The sequence below is a fragment of the Podarcis tiliguerta genome (genome assembly GCF_965153285.1).
Source record: "Podarcis tiliguerta genome assembly, chromosome: 12".
Taxonomy (NCBI): domain Eukaryota; kingdom Metazoa; phylum Chordata; class Lepidosauria; order Squamata; family Lacertidae; genus Podarcis; species Podarcis tiliguerta.
Genome location: NC_139545.1, coordinates 33,582,732 through 33,605,497, shown reverse-complemented (window position 1 = coordinate 33,605,497; position 22,766 = coordinate 33,582,732). Strand labels below are relative to the sequence as shown.

Sequence of the window (22,766 nt, the reverse complement as noted above, 5' to 3'; positions counted from 1 at the left end):
GGGGCGCCTTTCCGTACCTCTGAGGGGGAAAGAGGGAGTTGAACGGCCGCTTCTGGGCCCGCTGCCCCTCGCGGGCTTCTCGGGGGAGGGACGAGGAGAGGAGCGGGGAAGCGGAGCGGCGGCGCCTTAAGAGGGAAAGGGGCAGCGGATAACTACTCCCAGCCGTCGCCGGGCGGATGGATGGAGGCACCGGCAAGCCGGCGACGAGTGACCCTGTGAGGAACCGGTGAGTCGTGTGTGTGTGTTAATGTTGCCACGGGGAGGGTCCCTTTCGTGACTCTCTAGTTTCTGGGGGCTTAAAATATATATATATATCGAGGGAGCGGCGGGGCTTAGCAATCGAATGGCACCCCAAAAAATAAAATTAAAAAGAGGGTTTCAGTCAGGCTTCGGTTTCCCTTTTGCTTTGGTGAGGGTGTGTAAAGGGGAGTTGCACGTAACTTGACCTCGTCCTTCGGGAAGGGGGTCGAGGGCATCCGCAGAAATGCGCCTTTCGGGATGTGTGGGGCTGTTTTGGGAGACAAGGGTGGTCGGCGCCAAACCCAGTTCAGGAGGTTTGGCTTTGACTAGAGAGCGGAGAGGGGGCGGCGGCTTTCGGACCTTCGTTTAATACCACCACAATAGCTCTCCATATTTGGAAATCCCGAGTTGTTAATGGTTGGGTGGGTTTGTTGCCTCTTCTCTCATCCTGCCCCAACCCTCTTGGTGTATGTTTATGGGTAAGATCGGGGTGGTGGTGGTGGTGGTGGTGGTGGTGTTTTTTTTTACATTTTTCATTCAGATTCACCGTTAAGTCCTGCGGTGCCCGGCCCTCCTTTTCAGCACACTGAAATTATAGGCAGGAGACAGATTTCTGGAGCAAATAGCGCTGAGTACAAGGGTGTGGCCCTGTGTGTGTGTGTAATATATGTATATATATTATAGAGAGGAGGAGAGACAGATGCACAAAATTAGATTACACATCCGGGCTTACTACTATGCATTCAGATAGCTTATAATCAGTGAAGGCCACTTAATGTCATCAGCAGGGATCAATTGGCAAAGTTTTTTCTGGCCTGTACCACTTCATGTAGCTAGTGTGGTTGCGTTTTTTGAATGTTTCCAATGGAGAGAAAGATCCCTGCTTTTAGACAATTAACCTGGTAGGAGATGGATTCTGACTAGTCTTCTCTTTGCTGGGTTTTCCCTCCCACGCTAGAAAGTCATTATGGAAGGGAGGGGCGGTATTCAAACAAACACACACAGCCACAACAGGAAGTGGTACAGGCCAGAAAAATCTTCTTTGTTTAATTCAGTTGATAGTACAAGCAGAACAGAATACAAATTGCAGTCAGGATCACTTGACAATGTAAGGCTTATCATTAACGTGTTAGAGCCTAGTCATATGTTACACATGCATATGTAACAAAAGGCTAGCAGCTGCTTTTCCTAAAAAGAAACAGTATTGGGAGGGGGATCCGGACCAGTGATGCAGTAGATGGGTGTGAGGGGAAGGATGAAACATCTTTCCACTGCTTCTATATTTGAAATCCGTCTTCCAAAGCTGCTTTTCTTTACGACAAGCAGCCACCTGGTTTTTGTTAGGGATCTATGTCATGTGTAGTTAGAACCTTGCTTTTGAAACAATTAGAAGGACTTTGTAATATAATTGGTGATTTTATGAAGCAGGGTACATGGTAAACCTCAGCTAACTTTTCCTCATAAGAGAATATAATTAATTGGACAAGGACTGCTTAGATCTTGGGACAGATTTTTTTGGAAGATGTTCCACTTCTGGAAAAGTTGCAGTCTGATTTTAAAATCAAAGCCAAACAATAACTGCAGAAAACTAGCTGTTGTGTAAGTAGAGATTTTAGGAGGCATGCACATTCTTTTGAGGTGGAATGTAGTATTTACTTGAGGAATTGTGGGACATTGCACTGCTGGTACACAATCAATTCAGCTGGTAGAAAATGTGCTGTGCTAGTCCTTTAATGCATGTATACAATTCCCTTGAGGGTTAAACCGCCATGCCCCCACAACAACCCTAACCTAGCACCCTTGGACAGCCTCTTTTCTGCTCACTAAGCCCCTCCCCATGCCCCTTTTTTGTAAATTTGAGTTTTTTTGGTTGGGAGGTGTTGACTGATTTTTTGGTCTGTTTTGTTGGATGGGAGGTGTAGGCATTTTGGCTGGGACAGGATTCTTCTCATCAGCAGTTCATCTTCTGTGAAATGGAGTTTTTTTGGGTACCCATGACAATTTCTTAATTTCCACAGTAGCTCCTGGTTCCAGAATGGTTGAACCCCTTGTGTAGCTTCACTATATAGTTTATGAAGAAATCACTTGCATTCATCTTGTTTGTTTACTTTGGCTTCAAAGCAAGTGACTTTGAATTGAAACATTCAATACAGTGGTACCTCTGGTTATGTACTTAATTTGTTCCGGAGGTCCGTTCTTAACCTGAAACTGTTCTTAACCTGAAGCACCACTTTAGCTAATAGGGCCTCCTGCCGCCGCCGCGCAATTTCTGTTCTCATCCTGAAGCAAAGTTCTTAACCCGCAGTACTACTTCTGGGTTAGCGGAGTCTGTAACCTGAAGCGTATGGAACCCGAGGTACCATTGTACATTAAAATAGGACTCTGGAAAACTGTGGCTTTCCATATGCTTCTTGATTCCAACGCCTATCAGGCCCAGCCTACACCACAAGTAGTCAGGAATGGATGTTGTACTCCAGCATCTAGAGGGCCACAGGCTTCGCATCTCTGGTTTAACAGAAACTTTCAGCTAAATTTGCTATTGGAAAATTTCCATTTGATATAGGTCAATTGTGTAATGTCTGTCTGCCAGTAGATAAACAACTACTTGCATGCTGTTCTTTTCAAAGTGGAATATTAGTCTAATTTACTTTTGTATAAAGGAATTCATGTTTACATACTATTTCTTGCTTAATTGTGAACGCTAAAATGTGTAATATAAATAAATATTTAAAATGAAAATTATCTCATTCTTAACTATTATTGCCTGTTTTAAAATATTACATTGTACAGAAGGTGAAAAGTCATTCTGTAGTGAATACTTTCTATGCCTGCCCCACAAAAGGTATGTCTTAATCTGTTAGGCTTTAAGGTACAACAGAACTCATCGTTTTTACTATAGCAGACTAATATAACTTCCCCTCTGGAATTTGATATAATAAAGCTTATTAAGAAGTTGTCATATTAATATTTATTCCAATATATTGTCCTGACTACCTGGGAGAAAGTGAAACAAGCGATTTTGTATAGAGCATATGTCTATTTCCCCCCACCTAGTTTCACTTAGTAATGTGTTAGTTTTAACTCATCCTATCCCTGAAAGTCCATTGTGAGTGATTCTAATGTATTACCATCTTTTTAAAAAATAAAATCATATCCCTTGGTCTATAAAGATACATATTCATCTATAACCATTAAAATCTTGTCTATCTGAATCATACTGTTTATCTGTGTTAAGAAACACTGAGAGACGCTGGTACTTAATAGGTACAACTTTCCCCTTCAATAGTCTGTTGGGATAGATAATTAGCAAAGCAATTGGAATTCAGAGGGTCTGAATTACCCATTTCATACACTTGGGAGAATCTTCTCTATTACAGAAGTCAGTCATATGACACAGCATGCTCTCAGACAGGGTATTGTTTAGAGTAGGAGCACATGAGTACAGTGCAATACTTCTGACAAATACAGCTTACTTGTGGTAATATAGCTCAGCTGTGAACATTCTGGTATACAGAAAGCTGATAACTTTCTTTTTCTATAATTGTAAGCTGAACTACTGAACTCTGATCATTTGTGCTAACTATATGAATACATCACTTAGCATTTTTTTACAATATCTAATTTAATACAACTACAGTACTGAAGACCTAAAACCTACTGTATTTCTAGTACTTCTAGAATGCTGACATATTCAAGCAGATCTTCTGGCTGTCTGCTTTTGGTCAAGTTAAGTGTCTTTACAAAGGATAAACGGTGCGACAGGTGAGGCTATGGCCCTCCAATTGTTGTACAACTCTCTGGCCATTGGGCATGCAGACCTAGGCTGATGGAAATTGTAGTTCAAAATATCTGGAGGGCATGAGGTTGAGGGAAGGCTGAATGATACTATTAATTTGTTCTAAATTTGATATGATTGTACTAAAGGTAATTTTTTATAAGATGATATTTTAAGCTTTTGATGCTTTCTCTGTGGTGTAGTCTGGATTAGTATAAGTTAAGCTTTCATTAATACTGAAGATAAATTTCTTTATAGAATTGCTATTTGTTCTGTGTAGTGCTTTGTGTATTGAGGGTTGTTTTTGTTTCTAGAAGCCGCTTAATATCACTCAGTTGAAAAATGATTTGAGTACCTTATCAGGTCATGTAAATATATATAATAAGGCGTGGACTATTAGACTGGCATAATTCTGTATTGTAGACTTGCCGGTTGTAGAACTAGTATTTGATAGTAACAGAAAACAGAACTGTTCTAATGGTAGAAACCTGGTCCAAGAGAAGATTGTACAGTGGTGCCTCGCAAGACGAAAAGAATCCGTTCCGCGAGTCTTTTCGTCTTGCGGTTTTTTCGTCTTGCGAAGCAAGCCCATTAGCGGATTAGCGCTATTAGCAGTTTAAGGGCTATTAACAGCTATTAAAGGCTTAAGGGATTAGCGGATTAGCTGCTAAAAGGCTATTAGCAGCTTAGCGCTTTAGATAAAGGGGTTGGGGAGCGGGGGAAAAACTCAAAAATCGCAAGACATTTTCGTCTTGCGAAGCAAGCCCATAGGGAAATTCGTCTTGCGAAGCACCTCTGAAAACGGAAAACCCTTTCGTCTTGCAGGTTTTCCGTCTTGCGAGACATTCATCTTGCGGGGCACCACTGTACTTCTCACATGTTTAACAGGATACCAAGCCAAAGAAAAAAAACCCTAGGAAACTGCCTTATACTGCATTGAGTCAGACCATTGATCCATCTAGCTCAGTACAGTGGTACCTCAGGTTAAGTACTTAATTCGTTCCGGAGGTCCGTACTTAACCTGAAACTGTTCTTAACCTGAAGCACCACTTTAGCTAATGGGGCCTCCTGCTGCTGCCGCGCCGCCGGAGCACAATTTCTGTTCTCATCCTGAAGCAAAGTGCTTAACCTGAAGCACTTTGTTAGCGGAGTCTGTAACCTGAAGCGTATGTAACCTGAAGCGTATGTAACCTGAGGTACCACTGTATTGGCTACAGTGACTGGCAGTAGCTCACCAGGGTTTCAGACAGGATTGTCTCCCAACCCTACCTGGAGATGCCAGAGATTAAACCTGAGACTTTCTGTATTCCAGGCAGATGCTCTACCACTGAGCTATGATTCCTCCCCACAGCAAATGCAATTGGCAGTGGTAGTCCTGATTCCTGGATACTTGTGCTACCTATCTTTTTAAAATATCTTTGCATCTGGGACATGGGCAAAATTCACATATTGGGGGGGGGGGGTTCGTTTCTTTAAAAAGAACCTGAGGGCAAAGTGCTTCTGAAGAAACACCCAACAAATACAGAGGACCTTTCCTTTGGGAAGGGAAAGCTCCCTTGCTTTTATGGGAAATGAGAAACTTGCCCTATGTCTTGTCTTCAGCATACCTGCTTATGATGCAGATGGTTCCAACTTACTTTGTGCTGCTTTAGAGGTGACCTGGTTGAGCAATCGGTTTGACTGAGCAGAGAGAAGTTCACACTCAAGTTCTCTTGCACACACTGGGAGACCTACACATACAGCGGATCCCCCGGATACGAACTTAATTTGCCCCGGGGGTCCGTACTTACCCCCAAAAGTCCATATCCAGAGGAACCACTTCTGCGCGCACGCGTGGCGCAATAGAGCGCTTCTGCGCATGAGCATGGGGCGAAACCCAGAAGTATACCCGAAGGTAATGTAACCCGAGGTACCACTGTACAGTCTTTCTAAATGCAACATGCATTTAGTGGTGCGAACTACTTTCATAATTTCCAAGTGGCAAACTGTGTACAGTGTGTTTGTATTTGTAGCACAAAGCTTTCACAGTGAACCACCACCAGAAATGAAGTCACTAACTACATGTGGTGCTTGAAGTATATATGTACACTATGATAGCTCATCACATAGATACTCATAGAAGAAACTGTTCAGTTAGAATTTCTGGCTTCGGCAAAATTCAGGAATCCAATCAGCTAGCTTATAACTATAGACATATGCATTTGATTACTGTGTATGTGTACTTGTATAATGTTGCTTCTTGAACCATGATATTTTCAGAGATGTCTGTACTTGAACAGCATGTGGTCAGTAAAAGTAGTTGGACTGTGTGATTTAATCAGGGAGAGAGCAGAAACGTTCTGGAGAAAGTTGTAGAGCAAGGCGTGCCTGCTTACAAGAGGGGTGCATGCAAGTGCAAATACGTATTGGATGATATCATCCAATAAAAAGAAATGCTGCCTTTTGCCTAAAAACATTCTTGATTAAATGGAATCATAGTCAACCAGTAATTGATCAGTATTCTATCTTAGCTCCTTTGGCATTTTGCTACAGATATCTTTTAAGGTATCTTTTAATAGGAAACTAGATCCAAAGGAGTTAAGTTGTCCTAGATCATGCATCTCTTGTGTAATAATGAAACAGCAGTTCATAGTCTTAACTCTTTCCATGTGTCTGGTATTTCTGTCCCTGTGTTGGGGTTGGCATCTATGTCAATATACAATTTTAGTAGGCTAGAAAAAATATGCCTCTCCTACCTACCTTGTCTCCTATGCTGATTACTACAGTAATTTCCCATGTGTGAATGACTGGTTGTGGAATTGCTCAAAGAAGGAAACAAAGTTGCTTCCCTGCTTTCTTTGAGAGTGGTCTACTCAGCTACACTCCTGTCCTTACTTCCCATTTGGCTTCCAACATTCAATTTCCTGTATACTTGGCAACTCAGTAGTTTGGAGCTTTGCATTTAGAGGGAACCTCCTGCCTCACTTACAGCACTTGATAAGGCTTCCTGCCTAGTGATGAGCCAAATAAGTGAGGTGAGTGAAAGAACATATTCAGAATTTGCTTTTAATACCCCCATTCCATGAGTGCTATTAAATCTTCGTTTCTTGGGTATCTGAGTTCTTTAATGGGAAGGAAACAAATGGCAGTAATAACTTCCTCGTGCTATGAAAGCATTGAATAGCATCATTAGGTGTATAATCATTGACTAAAGAGGCTTGTACAGATAAACATAAGCATCTATTTCCACTAACTCAGAATGCGCTCGCTCCAATACCATCAGTTTCCACTGCAGTAAGTGCCCCCTTCATTTCCTCCAAAATTTGCTGCCAGGACAAATCCTTGTTGTGAACGTTCTGTTACTCCTTGGTATCTGCAATGCTTGTCTGGAAAATCCCAGGCACCAGGGTACCTGATATATCACCAGCTAAACATTGTGATATATCAATTTCTGAAATAAGGAAGGAATTACGTAGAGGTGAACAGGACAATGTCCTAGCAACTGCTACTACTTAAGGGTCTAAAACTGATAAATGATGATATTATCAATCACCTCATGGTTGCTTTCAGCAGCAGGCAAGCCCAAATGCATCTAAATGAGACTTTTGGTTTTGGGCTTGGCTACCAAAGTACGTGGGTGGTGCCTAGGGCTTGCCGATCAGAGGGTTGGCAGTTTGAATCCCCACAATGGGGTGAGCTCCCATTGCTTGGTCCCTGCTGCTGCCAACCTAGCAGTTTGAAAGCACATCAAAGTGTGAGTAGGTAAATAGGTACCGCTCCAGCGGGAAGGTAAACGGAGTTTCCATGTGCTGCTCTGGTTTGCCAGAAGCGGCTTAGTCATGATGGCCACATGACCCGGAAGCTGTACGCCGGCTCACTCGGCTAATAAAGTGAGATGAGCGCCACAACCCCAGAGTCATGTGCGACTGGACTGGCAGTCCCTTTACCTTTTACCAAAGTACAGTGATGAGTCATAGTGAATACAAATAATCTGGGACTGCCAGCAGACCTACTAGGCGGCAGCAGAATCAACAATGGCAGGGGGAGGCAGAAGCAACAGCAGCCTGGCAGTAGTGGCACAATAATCAGCAGCCTGCGAAGCCTCATCATGGCAGCCTGCGAGGCCTTGTTGTAGTGGCGGCAGTAGTGGTGGCCTTCAAGTGGTGGCCTGCTTAACAGGTGCTTAGCAATTAGTAACGTATCTGTACAAAGGCGGTTTTCAATTATTTAAAATAAATCCTCTTTAGAGTTACTTGGAAATGCTTCCTTATATGTGAGACTGCTGTCTTCTGAAGGGAGAATACTGCAGCCAGTAGCTCGGTTCCACCACTATTCCTAACTTCCCCAGTGACACTGCTTGGCAACTGCAACAGAGACACAACTTGATGTTAATGCTTGCTGGGGAATGTATATTGTGGTTGCTTAGTAGCTCAAATCTTTCCTCTACCTCCTGGGCCCAACAAAGTAGCTAAGTCATCTTTGTTGTTTGAAGACAAGTATTTTCTAATTATCAGTTGACTTTAATTATCCTATTTATATGCTAACAGTTGTGATTTGCATTGGATCATGCAATATTCATGTATTTCAGTTGAAATCTTGTAATGTGTGTGATAAATGCAGGTATATGGAATGTTCATTATTTTAGTCCTGGACATGTGTATGGGAAATGTTTATATAGTTATGTTGGTATGATTCTAATATTGTAATACTAAGAAAGCACATTGATCTTGATTACATTTTTAAGATTACTGGTGATGATTGTTCAGTGCATAGATGAAGGAGAGTCTCCACCTCCATCATCTAGCCTAGACACTGAGATCCAGCTCCAAAAGCCTTCTGGCAGTTCCCCCACTGCAAGACGTGAAGTTACAGGGAACCAGGCAGAGGGTCTTCTCAGTAGTGGGGCTAACCTTTGGAATGCCTTCCCATCAGATAGCAAACAGATAAATAACTATATGGCTTTTAGAAGATGTCAGAAGGCAACCCTGTACAGATGGGCAGCATATAAATAATAAAATTATTATTATTTATTATTGGATTTAGGTAACATATAGCTCAAATATATAATGTGCTCAGAGCAACTTCTGACAGATTTCCTCCAAACATTTCCTCTTTAGAGAAGATAATTGGCTATGGGAGACATTGCCAAGGTTTTAAGCTATCCAGATATAAAACCACAAGATCTCCACTGCCTTATGAATTGCTGGAGCTGCCAGCTGAACTCTCAAGTCTCTGGCTTTGCAACTTCATCTCATCATCCCTCTTGATCTCCCATGCCCTTTAATCCAAGTATCATAGCCCAGGTGAGCTAAACAATGTGGGGGAAGGCAACAGGCAGCTCTTGAGGGTGTTCAGAGACTAGTATATATACAGTATTCCATTATTAAGTCTATTTAATATGGGAAGTATGGGAGTATGGGAAGTAAAGAGAAACAAGGGTATGCACAATCAAAAGACCAAAGCAAAACACTGAACCACAATATTGGTCTATCTTGTCTCGTGTTGGGGATCCTGTGGCAGTCTAGATGTAGCTGAACTAACACATCATTCCTGACCATTGGCCATAGTGATTAAGGCTGTTGTGTGTTGAGGTCAATAGCATCTGGAGGGCTATGGGTTCCCCATCTCAGATTTAGTCATATACCAGACAACTGAATATACCCAGGACTTACACACCTAGGGCTATTGCAGCTGGTCTCCTCTGGAAATGTTTATGGGCATATTCCATGTTTTATGCTGTTTAATCAGGGTGATCCAATCCAAATCTTAATCTGGGGGGGGGGGGTCATGATTGATAGCTAGAGAGCAAGGAATTCTCTCAGGAAAAGGAAATTAGCTTACACAAGCGATCACCTCTATAAAATAAGAAGTTAAGCTTTTCCTACCATGCAGCAAAGTGAAGTCAAGTGGATGATGGCTTGTTTGTGGCAGGCCACATGAGAATCATAGAATTGTAGAGTTGGAAGGGACACCAAAGGATCATCTAGTGAAGTCCATGAAATCTGCTATTACAGCCAACTTTCTGGACGATGTAAAATATCACCCAAGGTCATTTTAGGAAGTCATGAAATTTATTGTGTCTGAGCTGGAAAACTGATCACCAGCTATCATTGGTGCAAAGAAGGACCAAAGGTGCTATATGTGAAAAGAAAAGGTTGGTTCACTTCTTGGCTTAAAAGTATAATTGTTTGATATTGGCTTCTTGATTGGCATAATGTTGTAAAATAGAGTGAGGACTACATTTTGGGTTGTATCTTATATTTAGTCATGCTCAGAGTGGACCCATTGAAATAAATGGACATTAATGAACTTAGGTTCATTCATTTCAGTGGGTCTACTCTGAGTAAAACTTAGTTGCCTGCAACCCTTTGACCTGGAGCTGTTTAGCCAACCTAATCTACATGTAAAAAAATCAGAAGTTTATTTTGTCAGAAAAAGGTCTGCAAGGAAAAATACCTGATAGTTGTTGAGATTTTCATATGGGTTGTGTAGGAATATGAGATACTTAGAGACTTTTTCTCCTCAGAAGGAAGTATAAGAATCAGCTTTGAGAAAGGCTGTTCTTGGACTCCTTCCCTCAAATTCTTAAATATCTTTGAGACTTCAGATTGTTTATAAATAATCATGGACTTTGGATAGATAGCAATGCTTTCTTTTAAAATGGTGTTCTTCACTTTGTAGTTCTTTTAATATTTTGAAATGGTGTCTTTCATTTGTATTTGACTTATGTTTTGAAATGAAGTGTCTTTAAGTGGCATGTGCTGGTTAAATTGCTTCATTGTTAAAGGAATATAAATGAATGTCTTTAGGAGAGCAATAATGTCTGTTTGCCTAGTAGCATTTATAAAATTATCATAATGCTAATTCTTGGAAAGTGTAACACCATCCGGGGGTTTTTTTCTAATCACATGCTGTAATTAGATATATCTTTTGATCCTTCATGGAAAGTATAAATGGATTTCTGTCCTTCTCCTGGGCTTTTTTATTGAGAAAAAATAGTATTCATGGCTAAGATGTGCACAGTTGTCAAAACCAAAGATCTGCAAGCACAATGGTACTAACAGATCTTCATTTCAGTTGTTCTCCCATTGTTAAGACACTAGAACTTGGGGTCATCCATTGGAGCTGAATGGTGAAAAATACAAGGAAGACAAATGGGAACACTTTTTCGCATAGTACATAGTTAAAACTATGGAAAACACTGACACAGGATATGCTCATAGCTTCCAACTTACATGGGTTTAAAGGAGAGTAGAAGAATTCAAGGGGCGAGGAAGACTATCAGTGGCTGCTAGGCATGATGCTTACACAATACTTAGAGGATACATGGAACCATGCCACTGAACACCAGTTCCAGGGAATAAAAGGCAGAGATGCCTATGAGCTTCTTGTAGGCATTGGGTTGTCCAGTGAGAGAAGCAGGATGCTGGACTAAATAGCCATTCAGTAATACTATATAATTTGGCTTGACTTAAATTGACACTTACTACCTAGTAACACCATCCCAAATTAATCCCTGCCCTTGTTAAATTAAAGACTAGCATGTTTCTCTTTAGTTTAGCTCTCTGCCTACCCAGGAACCTTTGTGTTTTGTTTCAACTTTGGGACACATCTAGGTTACAAGGCAGGCTTTCTGAGAAAAGAAAACCCTTCTTCTGATATCATGGTAAAAGCGAATGATTCATCATGGGTGGCCTGTCCTCCTGTGAAAATGGCATTTGGGGTTGGGGACATTCAGGATCTGGCCTATTGGTCGGATCTAACTCCCTGTCCCTCGTTTTAGAAGTGTTTATGTAAACATGCCCTTAAAGATGTGGATTCTTAGTATCCATGTCATTCTTTTCTCCTTCAGCTATTCCTTCCTTTACCCATGCCTGCCTTTTGCTTCCCTTTGCAAAGTTTATTATGAGTGATAGGTTAACTACCCCTATTTTCCATAATCTAATCATCATGTTATAATAATCTTCTTCCTGGTTTTCATCTTCCATTCCATAGACATATCTTCTTCTTCCTGTGTCTTTATTTACTTCTGCATGAAATCTGCTTTAAGACTAGTTCTTTGAACCAAATATATTTAGATTGCTTCTACAACATTATATATTGAAAATTCCAGTTTTTTTTATTGTATTAATGATTTGGGCTTGTAATAATAATTAAACACTTTTAGTACAATTCATAGGTAAGTGACACAGCTGAATCTAAATAATTTATACATTAAAGTACAATCAACAAATGTTTGTGTAATGCATTCAGGTATCAGTTCTAGTTTGCAGTCTGAGCATGTCAGCGCTGTAGAGTATTGAACTGTCATGTTCATCTCCACAGCTGGTTGTTCGCACAGCTGAGCTAGCAACTACTATAGGTCTTCGCTAGCAGACGCTTGTCTGATAAACATCACCGTGTCTACAGATTGTCACTGGTGGCTATGCTGGGAATATTAGCTTCCATTACTCATGCCTGAATGCCTTTACCAGGCCAACAGTCTGTGGCTTGTATCCAATGCTTGTCCTACCCAGAGTAAACCCATTGAAATTAATGAACCTAGGGTCAGCAGTGTAACATTCGTTGATTGGCTATCTGGTGCTGTTGTATTGTCACACTGGCCCTGATATCTCTGACTGACTTGAACACAAAGCCAGTAAGAAGAACCCTGTTCTAAAATGGGGTGGGATGTGTTGAAGCGCTTCATTGAACAGGCGCAAAATGGCACAAAACTATTACTTTTGAAGAATATTTCAGGTCCATGAAAGCTCCTGTTTAATGCTGAGAATAGTTGTTCATGAAAATTCCTAGTAAAGACTTGAGTTGAGTGCATCAGCATGGTAGATTTATCTGCTGTTCCACACAAGTATGATATAAAAGTTACTGGGAAATATTCCCCAATGATTGGATTAAGGAAAATTTGTAGATCAGATGCACATGATTTACCTTAATGTATAATGGAGTTTAAATAATTTTCCTATCCCCAGGCTTTCTTCAAATCCCAATTCTTTCCTAGAGTTTTTTATTTAGTAACAAAAATTTTGTTTGAGATTTGTCTTGTACCACTGCAGGATAAGGTTGACGGAAATGTTATTATTATGCAGTTTCCACTGATTTGGGTCCAAAGTGTATATCTGGAAATGTTTTACCAAGTTTATGTAGTAAAGATGTTAATGGTTTTACAGAGTACAAGTTAAAACTATGTCGAACTAGATAGTTGAAGGAATCTTAGTGTTTTCAAATAAGGACAGTATAAATGCTTTTTAGATTGTAATTTGCCTAAAGGGTTGATTAATTTTAGGCAGATTCCTAGTATAGCTTCTTCAACCCAATTTGCAATGCTATTTGCTTGTTTCAGAATTTAAAAGATGTTGCTGACCTCCACACCAAGTGTTTGAAGGGGGGCAGAAGAAGCACCACCCCACTAAGAACAACATGGGAAATACAACTACTAAATTCCGCAAAGCACTTATAAATGGAGATGAAAATTTGGCCTGCCAAATATATGAGAGCAACCCTCAACTAAAAGAATCTCTGGACCCTAATATTTCTTATGGAGAACCCTACCAGCATAACACTCCATTACATTATGCTGCCAGGCATGGGATGAACCGAATATTGGGGTGAGTATTGTTGCTTTGTTCATAGTGTTTCTAGATGTGCTAAGTGACATATCATGTGCTTTGATATCATCATAATCTAATGTAGTACTACCTTTTGATGTACAAGTTCAATATTTTGCCATGGATAACCTCTTTACACTGGCTCCAGTTCCAGTGTGCACATATGCTCCAGAATAGTTCTAAGATGAGGGCATGCATGTTTGATTTCTTATCCTCATAGCCCTAAAAGGTTGCTGCAGACCTTGGTGGTATTTACTTTCAGCTCAGGAGTTGCTCTTTGTAGGCCAGTGTTGAAATGAACATAACTCTGCTTCTTTCTTTTCTATGGAAAAGTCGGAGTTAGTACAAGAACACTGTATTGTGCAAGTGTTTGAAAAATAAAGAATGCAGGGATATGATGCTTGCTCTACTTGAAGTTTTGAGAAAGGGTTGAAGCTTTCATCTTTAAGTGGTGGAAGGCAAGCGCTTCAAGAGCTGCAATGTATCTGCTGTGCCAAATATTTGGAAAAGAGAGGAAATGTAGTTTTTTAAAGCATCAATCCTCTGTTTCTGGAATTGCAGTTGATCTTCCCTGTGGCAGATGCTTCTGGAACAAACAAGATCTAATTAAACCAGACTGGTTATTAAATAATATAAATTCTTCAGTGTATGCCTTATAGTGTATGGCCCTTTGGTTTAACATTTTTTATTACACATAAATTCTATTTGTGGCTACCAGGAAGCTACAGGCTATTAATATTATCAGGAGTATCTTAAGAAAACAGCTTCCTGTATTCATAAACACTGGTACAGAGCAGTTTAAAACAAAGATACACATCATCCTGATTCAGTGAGTCATAAAGCAATATTAGATTATGCAGTATATTATCAAATAGTCATTACAGGGCTGCATTTTCAAATGACAATATGAGAAGATCTAATATAATAACACCAACAACATTGAGTAGGATTTCTGCCAGGCTTCATCAAATGGGATGTATGGAAACAAGGAAAGTCTTCCGGCTACAGAATAGCCCATTCATTTAAAAGTTTGCAGATGAGAAGATGCCTCTCTTTTGCATTTGTATTAGAAGTATGATAAATGTATTAGAAGTACTGTTTTGGCCTGAATATAAACCACACTTTTTTTTCCAAATTCTGACCATGAAAAATTAAAGTACAGCTTAAATTTGCGACCTAACAAAAATGGGCTTTTACAATATCGCTGCCGAAATAGACATACAGTAAAACAGAATAGGTGTGAGTGCCTATGGAATTTTAAGGGAGTCGCTTATATTCAAGTGTTGTCTTCCCCCCCCCCCCCTTGAATTTTAAAGGTGCAGCTTATATTCAGGTCAATACAGTTTTTATAAATTTATTAGAAGTATGATAAATACTTTTAGTGGGGCAGGGGAGCTGAAAAAAAATTCACATCTGGCAACCAATGTACATGGGCAGATGAGTCTAAAAAGCCCAGGACACAAATTTCCATAGCCCTCTAGCAGCTATGGTGGTTCACTTACCAGAAGTGATTATTAGCGTTAACTCTGGAAATGTATATTCGATTCTGACCAAACTAAGCCTCCTAGGAGATTTCCAGTTTATATATGATTTTCCTCAATCTTTACTGTATCTTTACTGTACCTTTATTTCCCATGTCATTATAAAAATCTGCTTCTTATTTACTGCTTTATTTCTTTACTTTCTCTGTATAGAACTTTTCTTTTTGTAAGAGATGGCAACCCAAATAAACGAAATGTGCACAATGAGACCTCTATGCACTTGCTTTGCATGGGGCCTCAGATTATGATATCGGACGGAGCTCTTCAGCCTCGATTGACACGGCCCTTTGAAGATGATTTCAGAAGAGCAGATTGTCTGCAGATGATCCTGAAATGGAAAGGAGCAAAACTTGACCAAGGAGAATATGAAAGAGCCGCCATTGACGCCGTTGATAATAAAAGAAATACACCTTTGCACTATGCTGCTGCCTCAGGAATGAAGACCTGTGTAGAGGTAAAATTCATATAAATAGTAATCAGAGTAATGATGGAGCATACACTTGTTTCAAAAAACTGAAGCTCTACTTTAAGGGCATTTAATATTGTATCTAAAAATATATAAATGGCAAAAAGAAGTGACATCATCTTATTCAGTGCGTACTGAATAAATTTATTATATTTATATCCTTACTTTCTTCCATGGTGAAAAGGACAGTGTACATTGTATTCCCTGATGGTGTTTCATTCATGCACTGACCAGATCCTGTGCATGTGCCAATACCAGTTATTATGCTAAAAAAAAAAAACCCCACCTCCTATTTATTCTTCTTTTTTTATCACTTGCTTTGGGGAGTATTGCTTTTGAATGTTGTGTTTAAGTGCAAACTGTTAAATTCCCAATGAGACAAACAAATTCCCAATGAGATATTTGAAATTTATTGTATATTCCAGTTAATTGACTGTTCTTAATACAGTGTTGCACGCCAAAAAAATGCTTAGTCTTCCATAGCAGCAGTTTGCAAATATTTTATTAAAGGGAATAACATTTTTTTCATATTTGACCTTGTCCTGTTGCTCACCTGAAAGTTATCTCCACGAGCCCCTTAAACTTCAAACATAAGTAGGACTCGCTGCTTGAAAATGTAATAGTCCATTTGTGTATTGAAAGAAGGTTCACCATGGTATATTCACCAGAGCTATTTGCAGTGCAGCTGCTTAAATAATTGCTCAAGTTACATTCCTTCCAGGTGCTACCACCCACTTCATCTGCCTTAATTTGTCAGTGGAATCTTGCAGAGTGACCAGTCAAGTTAGGTACTTGCGTAGGTACTATGACACAAACAGCTGCTGCTGTTGATGCAAACTCTTCCTTACTTTCTTGCCAGTGTTTATTTGCAGGAAAGCCAGACACAGTGTTGTGCCAGTCAGTGATAGATCAGAAAGACCTTTGAATTGTCACAAAAGGACTTGTAGGGGCTGTTCCCTTGCAATGCTGGGAAAGGAGCAATTGCTGTCAGAAGCTGTTGTACTGGAAATTGTAGTGTATGCTCAGTTTGACGGACCATCTGCCTGATCTTTTGCCAGAATTACCATCATGGAAACAGGCTGTTAAATTAGTTTAACACGGGCTTTGAAATACTAGTTCATATCAACTTAATACCAATTTACAACTTTCACCAAATAAGCTTCTATAACTTATAAAACCACTTAAAACTGTTTTAAGTATATATGTATAAACATTTAAAAATAAAATGACACTTCGTACTAATCCCAATTTAAAAAGAAGTTTGCTCTTTCATAAATTCACCATAAATTCATATGGTTGAGGAGCAGCAGATAGTATCTTCTGAGAGCAAGATGTTCTACGCAAATGCCTCCTCACATGGTGGGGAATTGTATGAGCCAGGGTTATCAATGGACTTGTAACAGAATGGAAAACTAAAGATGTGTAAGATAATAATGGGGAGAAATTGGAAACCAGGGGTGGGGTGGGGGGAAGTCTAGAAGGGATGAATAAGTAAGTAATTTGGATGCTAAATTGTTAAATTATTGAAAATTGAAAATAAAATATGGGGGGGGGGGGGAGAAAAAAAGAATTGCATGAGCCAAGCCTCCATGCAATCAGAATCAGAATTCATTCATCTGGAGCGGCTGGTCTAGTTTACCTATAATGCTGAACTAGGATACAGCTGAGATCCAGCACCAAGGGCCTTCTGGTAGTTCCAACACTGCGAGAAGTAAAGTTACAGGGAGCCAGGCAGAGTGCCTTATCGGTAGTGGTACCCACCCTGTGGAATGCCCTCCCGTCAGATGTCAAAGAGATGAGTAATTATATATATTTTAGGAGACATCTGAAGGCAGCCCTGTGTAGGGCTTTTTAAGGTTTAATGTTTTACTATGTTTTTATATATATGTACATGAACCTCTGTCTCCAATAGGTCCCCTCTCCTCCCATATGGCTAGGAGAAATAACAACCCATAATTCAGTTTCACTTTCCAAAACTTGACTTGTGGTTTAAAATATTATAGCAATTGCAGACAAGTCAGCTTCAAACCATGGGTTGTGAAGGTGACTTGCTTAACACACTATAATTTATTTTAAAGCAAAATTTCTCGTTTGTATGTAATGACATGACAAAAATCTGGGAATAAAGATATGAAACCTGATTTTGTCCTTCTCCTAACTATGTGGGAAGACAAGAGAGTACTCAGGCACAAGGCATCATTCAGGCTCATGCACATAATACAAAATATGGTTTAGCATGTGTGAACCAGCCCACTAATTCACATTAGATGTTTTCTGTGTTTTGGGTGGAAAGGAATTATCCACTACACAAAACTCTGCACTTGACTTGAGGAATGTAAGAAACTGGGGCATCGTGAACATAACTACCAGACTATCTGAGAAAAGTCTATGAATATTGACAGCATTTCTGTGTTCTAATCCTTGAATAGCTCTTGGCTGTTTCTCCACTAATTGTAATGTGCCTGTTTTTATTGGAGAGGAAGGGGAAGTATAAATGCATGTTTTCAAAATCATGAAGGTTTGATTGTCAAGTGAAAAATGAAACATTTTTTAAATCTTCTAGAATTAGCATATTGATAAACAGTTCTTTGTATACATAATTTCTTTCTATTGCAGTCAGATTAGCCCTTTCAAAGCAGACCTGCATTTTACTAATGTTTGGCCAACATTCTCAAGCTGGGTTGATTTCTTTATATCAGTGCTGTTGCTTTATATCTAGAAAAAGAATATTCTCAGTGATTCCCTCCCAAAGTGAGCAGCTTGAAAAGAGAGCAGGAAAGGGACAAATGTTCATGTGTGTGATAGGAACAGAATTTGGGGAGATTGCCATTTTTGCCTAAGACAGGAAAATACACACAGATGCCCCATATCTGAAAATTACAGAAAAAATAAATAATTTGCATGAAATCTTGTAGGCTCAGTGATCTAATTCTAAACTCTGATGCCATGTGCAGAGTTGCCATTCAAAAGGGTTTTTGTGTGTGTGTATCAGCAATCAGTTGTTGCTTCAATATGCTTGTCTTTTGTGAATGAGTAAAAACATATTTAATGGTGGAACATTAACCTAGTATTTATATTGTGGAATTTTTAGTATTACTTGTTGATCTTTTCAAATATTTCTAAACTTTAAGTGTTCGCTAAAGGATAACAATCTCACTACATACCCTCCTTTATTCTGAGGGGTGTCTATATTTCTGCTGAAAAGGAACTTAGCCAAAGTTATACTCTGAGTAGACCCATTGAAATTAATGGACATAACAAATATACCGTATTTTTCGCTCTATAGGACGCACTTTTTCCCCTCCAAAAATGAAGGGGAAATGTGTGTGCGTCCTATGGAGCGAATGCAGGCTTTCGCTGAAGCCTGGAGAGCGAGGGGCGTCGGTGCGCACCGACCCCTCTCGCTCTCCAGGCTTCAGGAAGCTATCCGCTAGCCGTGGGAGACCCAGCTCTCCCACGGCTAGCGGAGACCTTGCCAGCACCCAGAAGCTTGGGGCGCGCTGAGCTCCGCAAGCCCCAAGCTTCGGGATTGGCGCAGCGCTCCGCTGGCCGTAGGAGAGCCGCACGAAGCCGCGCGGCTCTCCCATGGCTAGCGGAGACCTTGCCAGCACCCAGAAGCTTAGGGCGCGCTGAGCTCCGCACGCCCCAAGCTTCGGGATTAGCGCAGCGCTCCGCTAGCTGTGGGAAAGCTGCGCAGCTCTCCCACAGCTAGCGGAGACCTTGCCGGCACCCAGAAGCTTGGGGCGCGCTGAGCTCCGCACGCCCCAAGCTTCGGGATTAGCGCAGCGCTCCGCTAGCCGTGGAAGAGCCGCACGAAGCCGCGCGGCTCTCCCACGGCTAGCGGAGACCTTGCCAGCACCCAGGAGCTTGGGGCGCGCTGAGCTCCGCACGCCCCAAGCTTCGGGATTGGCGCAGCGCTCCGCTAGCCCTGGGAGAGCCGCACGAAGCCACGCGGCTCTCCCACGGCTAGCGGAGACCTTGCCAGCACCCAGAAGCTTGGGGCGCGTTGAGCTCTGCACGCCCCAAGCTTCGGGATTAGCGCAGCGCACCTGGGGGGGAAATAAAATTTTTTTCCTTTATTTCCCCCCCAAAAAACTAGGTGCGTCCTAAGGGCCGGTGCACCCTATGGTGCGAAAAATACGGTAGTTTCGGTTATTTCAGTGGATCTACTCTGAGTTGTACTTTGTTGGATGCAACCTATAATCTTCCCTGGGTTCACATGTCTGGTTTAGTTCTCTTTGTTCAGCGTTCTTCCATTCTGCATAAATCGTTGGCGACAAATTTCGACTGAAAAAGAATTTCCAAGGATCTGTATTCAAATTAGCTCTTAAAATGGTTTTCATTAACTTGCAGCTTCTGGTAAAACATGGTGGAGACTTGTTTGCTGAAAATGAAAATAAAGATACTCCATGTGACTGTGCAGAGAAGCAACACCATAAAGAATTGGCACTCAATCTAGAATCCCAGATGGTGTTCTCACGAGATCCTGAAGCTGAAAGCATTGAAGCAGAATATGCTGCTTTGGACAAAAGAGAGGTAAAATAAAATTAGTAATTGGTTACTCTGACGGGAGATGTGCATACTTGGGAAAAGGACTATCTAAAGCTCTTGAGTTGTTACTTTTACCAGCTCCTTTTTTATTCATCCATTTGGGCTAGTATTGTCTGCTCTGATTAGCAATAGCTTATTTGTACAGCAGAGATCTTTTACAGCACCTGGCACATCATATTTTTTTAGGCTGGAGATGCAGAGATTGAACCTGATACCTTCTGTATACTAAGCATGTGTTTTACACCCTTTAAATTGTTTAAACAGTTTGAAACAGCTGTAGAACACATATGTAGGAAGAGATACTATTGAAAATTTCTCAGCTTCATTGAGGCAAAAAAGCTATTGGAAGGTTTATGTTGTTTGATCCAGAAAATTAGAGGAGATAATAGGCTTTCAGAAGTTAATGGCTTATAAACCTTCAAACTTCATCTCCAGCCTTAAACTAACAAACCAAAGGGTTTATCAGTCTGTGAGCCACAACTCAGTTCTTTGCAGTTTAGGAAACTTCATGCAAATCAATCATATCAGCAAAAAGCCTCTTTATACTAGTAGGTTGGAGCAGGTCAGGCAGTACTTTCTGACATCTGTAATGGCTTTCTGGACAGGCTGGATTCCTAGTATAAGGGATTAGGAAACCTTTTTGCTTTCACTTCTAACTGTGTACTGCCTTTCCCTCCCAACTCCATTCTCCTTTTGCCTTACCTGGAGATTGAACTGCTAGCTTCCTCCATCCTGCTTCCTTCATCATGACAAAAAGGAATGACTGAACATGAGATCCTGCAGTATTCGAAGTCTGAAGATTATTTGATTTTTCACAGTTGGAGGAGGTCTTGCATCCAAATAACTGCACAATCTCCTGTTCAGTTGTTTACTTCATCACATAATGATTGGAAAAGAGCACAGAAATCCAAAACTCAGTTCCATTCTTTCCCAAGGAAAAATCCAGGGAGGATAACTTTTAAAAACAGACCGTATGCTTTTTTATATACGAGTATCAAATTTAAGATGTAACTAAACCCAGTAGAAGTACTGTAAAATCCTATTTATTTCAGTAACAAAGTTATGCATCTCTCAGTGTCTCATTCAAATTGCATAGCTAACTTGGGCAAGATTTTTTTTTTAGTTTATAAAAGACTAATACATACCCTAGTTAAGTGTGAACCTGGTTAGCATTAAATGTAGTCTATGCATGTGCTAATGTGACAGAACCTTACCTCCGCCATTCTGATCCCATCCTATGAAGCAATTCTTGGTTGACTGTTGAGACAATGTGTAAGGAAAGTGTTCTTTAATATATACATGGGCTGACGTGATTTAGGGTTTTGTCAAAATAAGCACTTCAGATTGCCCCAAGAGTTATAAGAAGCCAGTACACCCACTAGAATATTACGAGAACCACCAGGGGCCCACCACTGTCAATAGGAAAGGTGCCACTTTCTAAATTAAAGACTTATTTCTATTGCTACTTTGCTTTTCTGTTTCTTTTCACAGCCGTATGAAGGACTAAGACCTCAGGACCTGCGAAGGCTCAAAGATATGCTGATAGTAGAATCTGCTGACATGCTTCAGGCTCCATTGTTTACTGCAGAAGCTCTGCTGCGAGCCCATGGTAATCAGGAAACTATATAACACTCAGCCAATTTTAATAACAAATCTTGACCAAATGTATTAACATTTCCTATATGTAAATATGTGCTTTCGTAATAAAAAGAATAGTGTACTATAAATGAAAACGGATAGACTGTCAGGAACCTTGGCCAGGAATGATGGGATTAACAGCCGCTGGATGGCCACAGGTTGGCTACCTCTATTCTGCAGTGATTTTAATCATAAATATAATCATAAGCAGACACATCATCACCAAATCATTTCCATGTTCCTTTTTAACACTTTCTGGTTTTATTTTAAGACTGGGACAGGGAGAAGTTACTTGAAGCTTGGATGTCTAATCCTGAGAACTGCTGCCAACGTTCAGGTGTTCAGATGCCAACTCCACCTCCTAGTGGGTATAATGCCTGGGACACACTTCCTTCACCAAGAACTCCTCGGACAACTCGCTCTTCTATCACCTCCCCAGATGAAATCAGCCTCTCGCCAGGGGACATTGAGACAACTATGGTATGAAGGGCAATCTATACTGGTGTGGGAGTGTGTGTGTGTGTGCACCCCCCAAAAATGTTTAATTCTAGTGATAACTTACTGCTTCTGGAACAAGAATATATTTTGTGTGAATAATTGTTATAAAGAAATTGGTTGGAAGTTTAAAAGTTGCACTACAACATTTCTGGACTGCAAAAAAATCTATTACTGATTTTTCAGCAATATTATTTTCCCAGCATATAAAAGAATCAGATGTTGATTTTCCTGAATATGTTTTGTTAAATTTGGTATTTTGCCACTCTTGCCTACAAGAGAAAAAAGTTTTCCCTACTGATTTGTGTTTTCAGGTAGTTTGAAGGGTATTGTGCTCACACTGTGAAGCAAGATGACTCCTTAATTGGTGGTAGAAGGTTCCATTCCACTTTGTCCAGAACTAGGTTGCTATCAACCTTCTCCACATACGGTTTGCCTTTTTTGCTTTAAGTCCCACCTTCTCCTTTGGTGGCAGC

General features: G+C 40.5%; 1 protein-coding gene across 9 annotated transcripts in view; it reads left to right on the top strand.

Annotated features, from left to right (window-relative positions):
• The first annotated feature begins 87 nt into the window (after positions 1–87).
• Positions 88–22,766, top strand: part of ANKIB1 (ankyrin repeat and IBR domain containing 1) — a 48,703-nt gene continuing 26,024 nt past the window's right edge. For 8 of the 9 annotated variants that reach the window (XM_083405620.1, XM_083405616.1, XM_083405618.1 and 5 more), the window contains exons 1-6: positions 88–226; positions 13,335–13,599; positions 15,294–15,594; positions 19,960–20,142; positions 21,649–21,766; positions 22,067–22,275. In XM_083405620.1, the coding sequence (XP_083261746.1) occupies positions 13,412–13,599; positions 15,294–15,594; positions 19,960–20,142; positions 21,649–21,766; positions 22,067–22,275 (999 nt within the window). In that variant the 5' untranslated portion in view covers positions 88–226; positions 13,335–13,411. Of the gene's footprint in view, positions 238–13,334; positions 13,600–15,293; positions 15,595–19,959; positions 20,143–21,648; positions 21,767–22,066; positions 22,276–22,766 lie in introns of all 9 variants that reach the window. The other variant, XM_083405613.1, reaches the window with a different exon arrangement.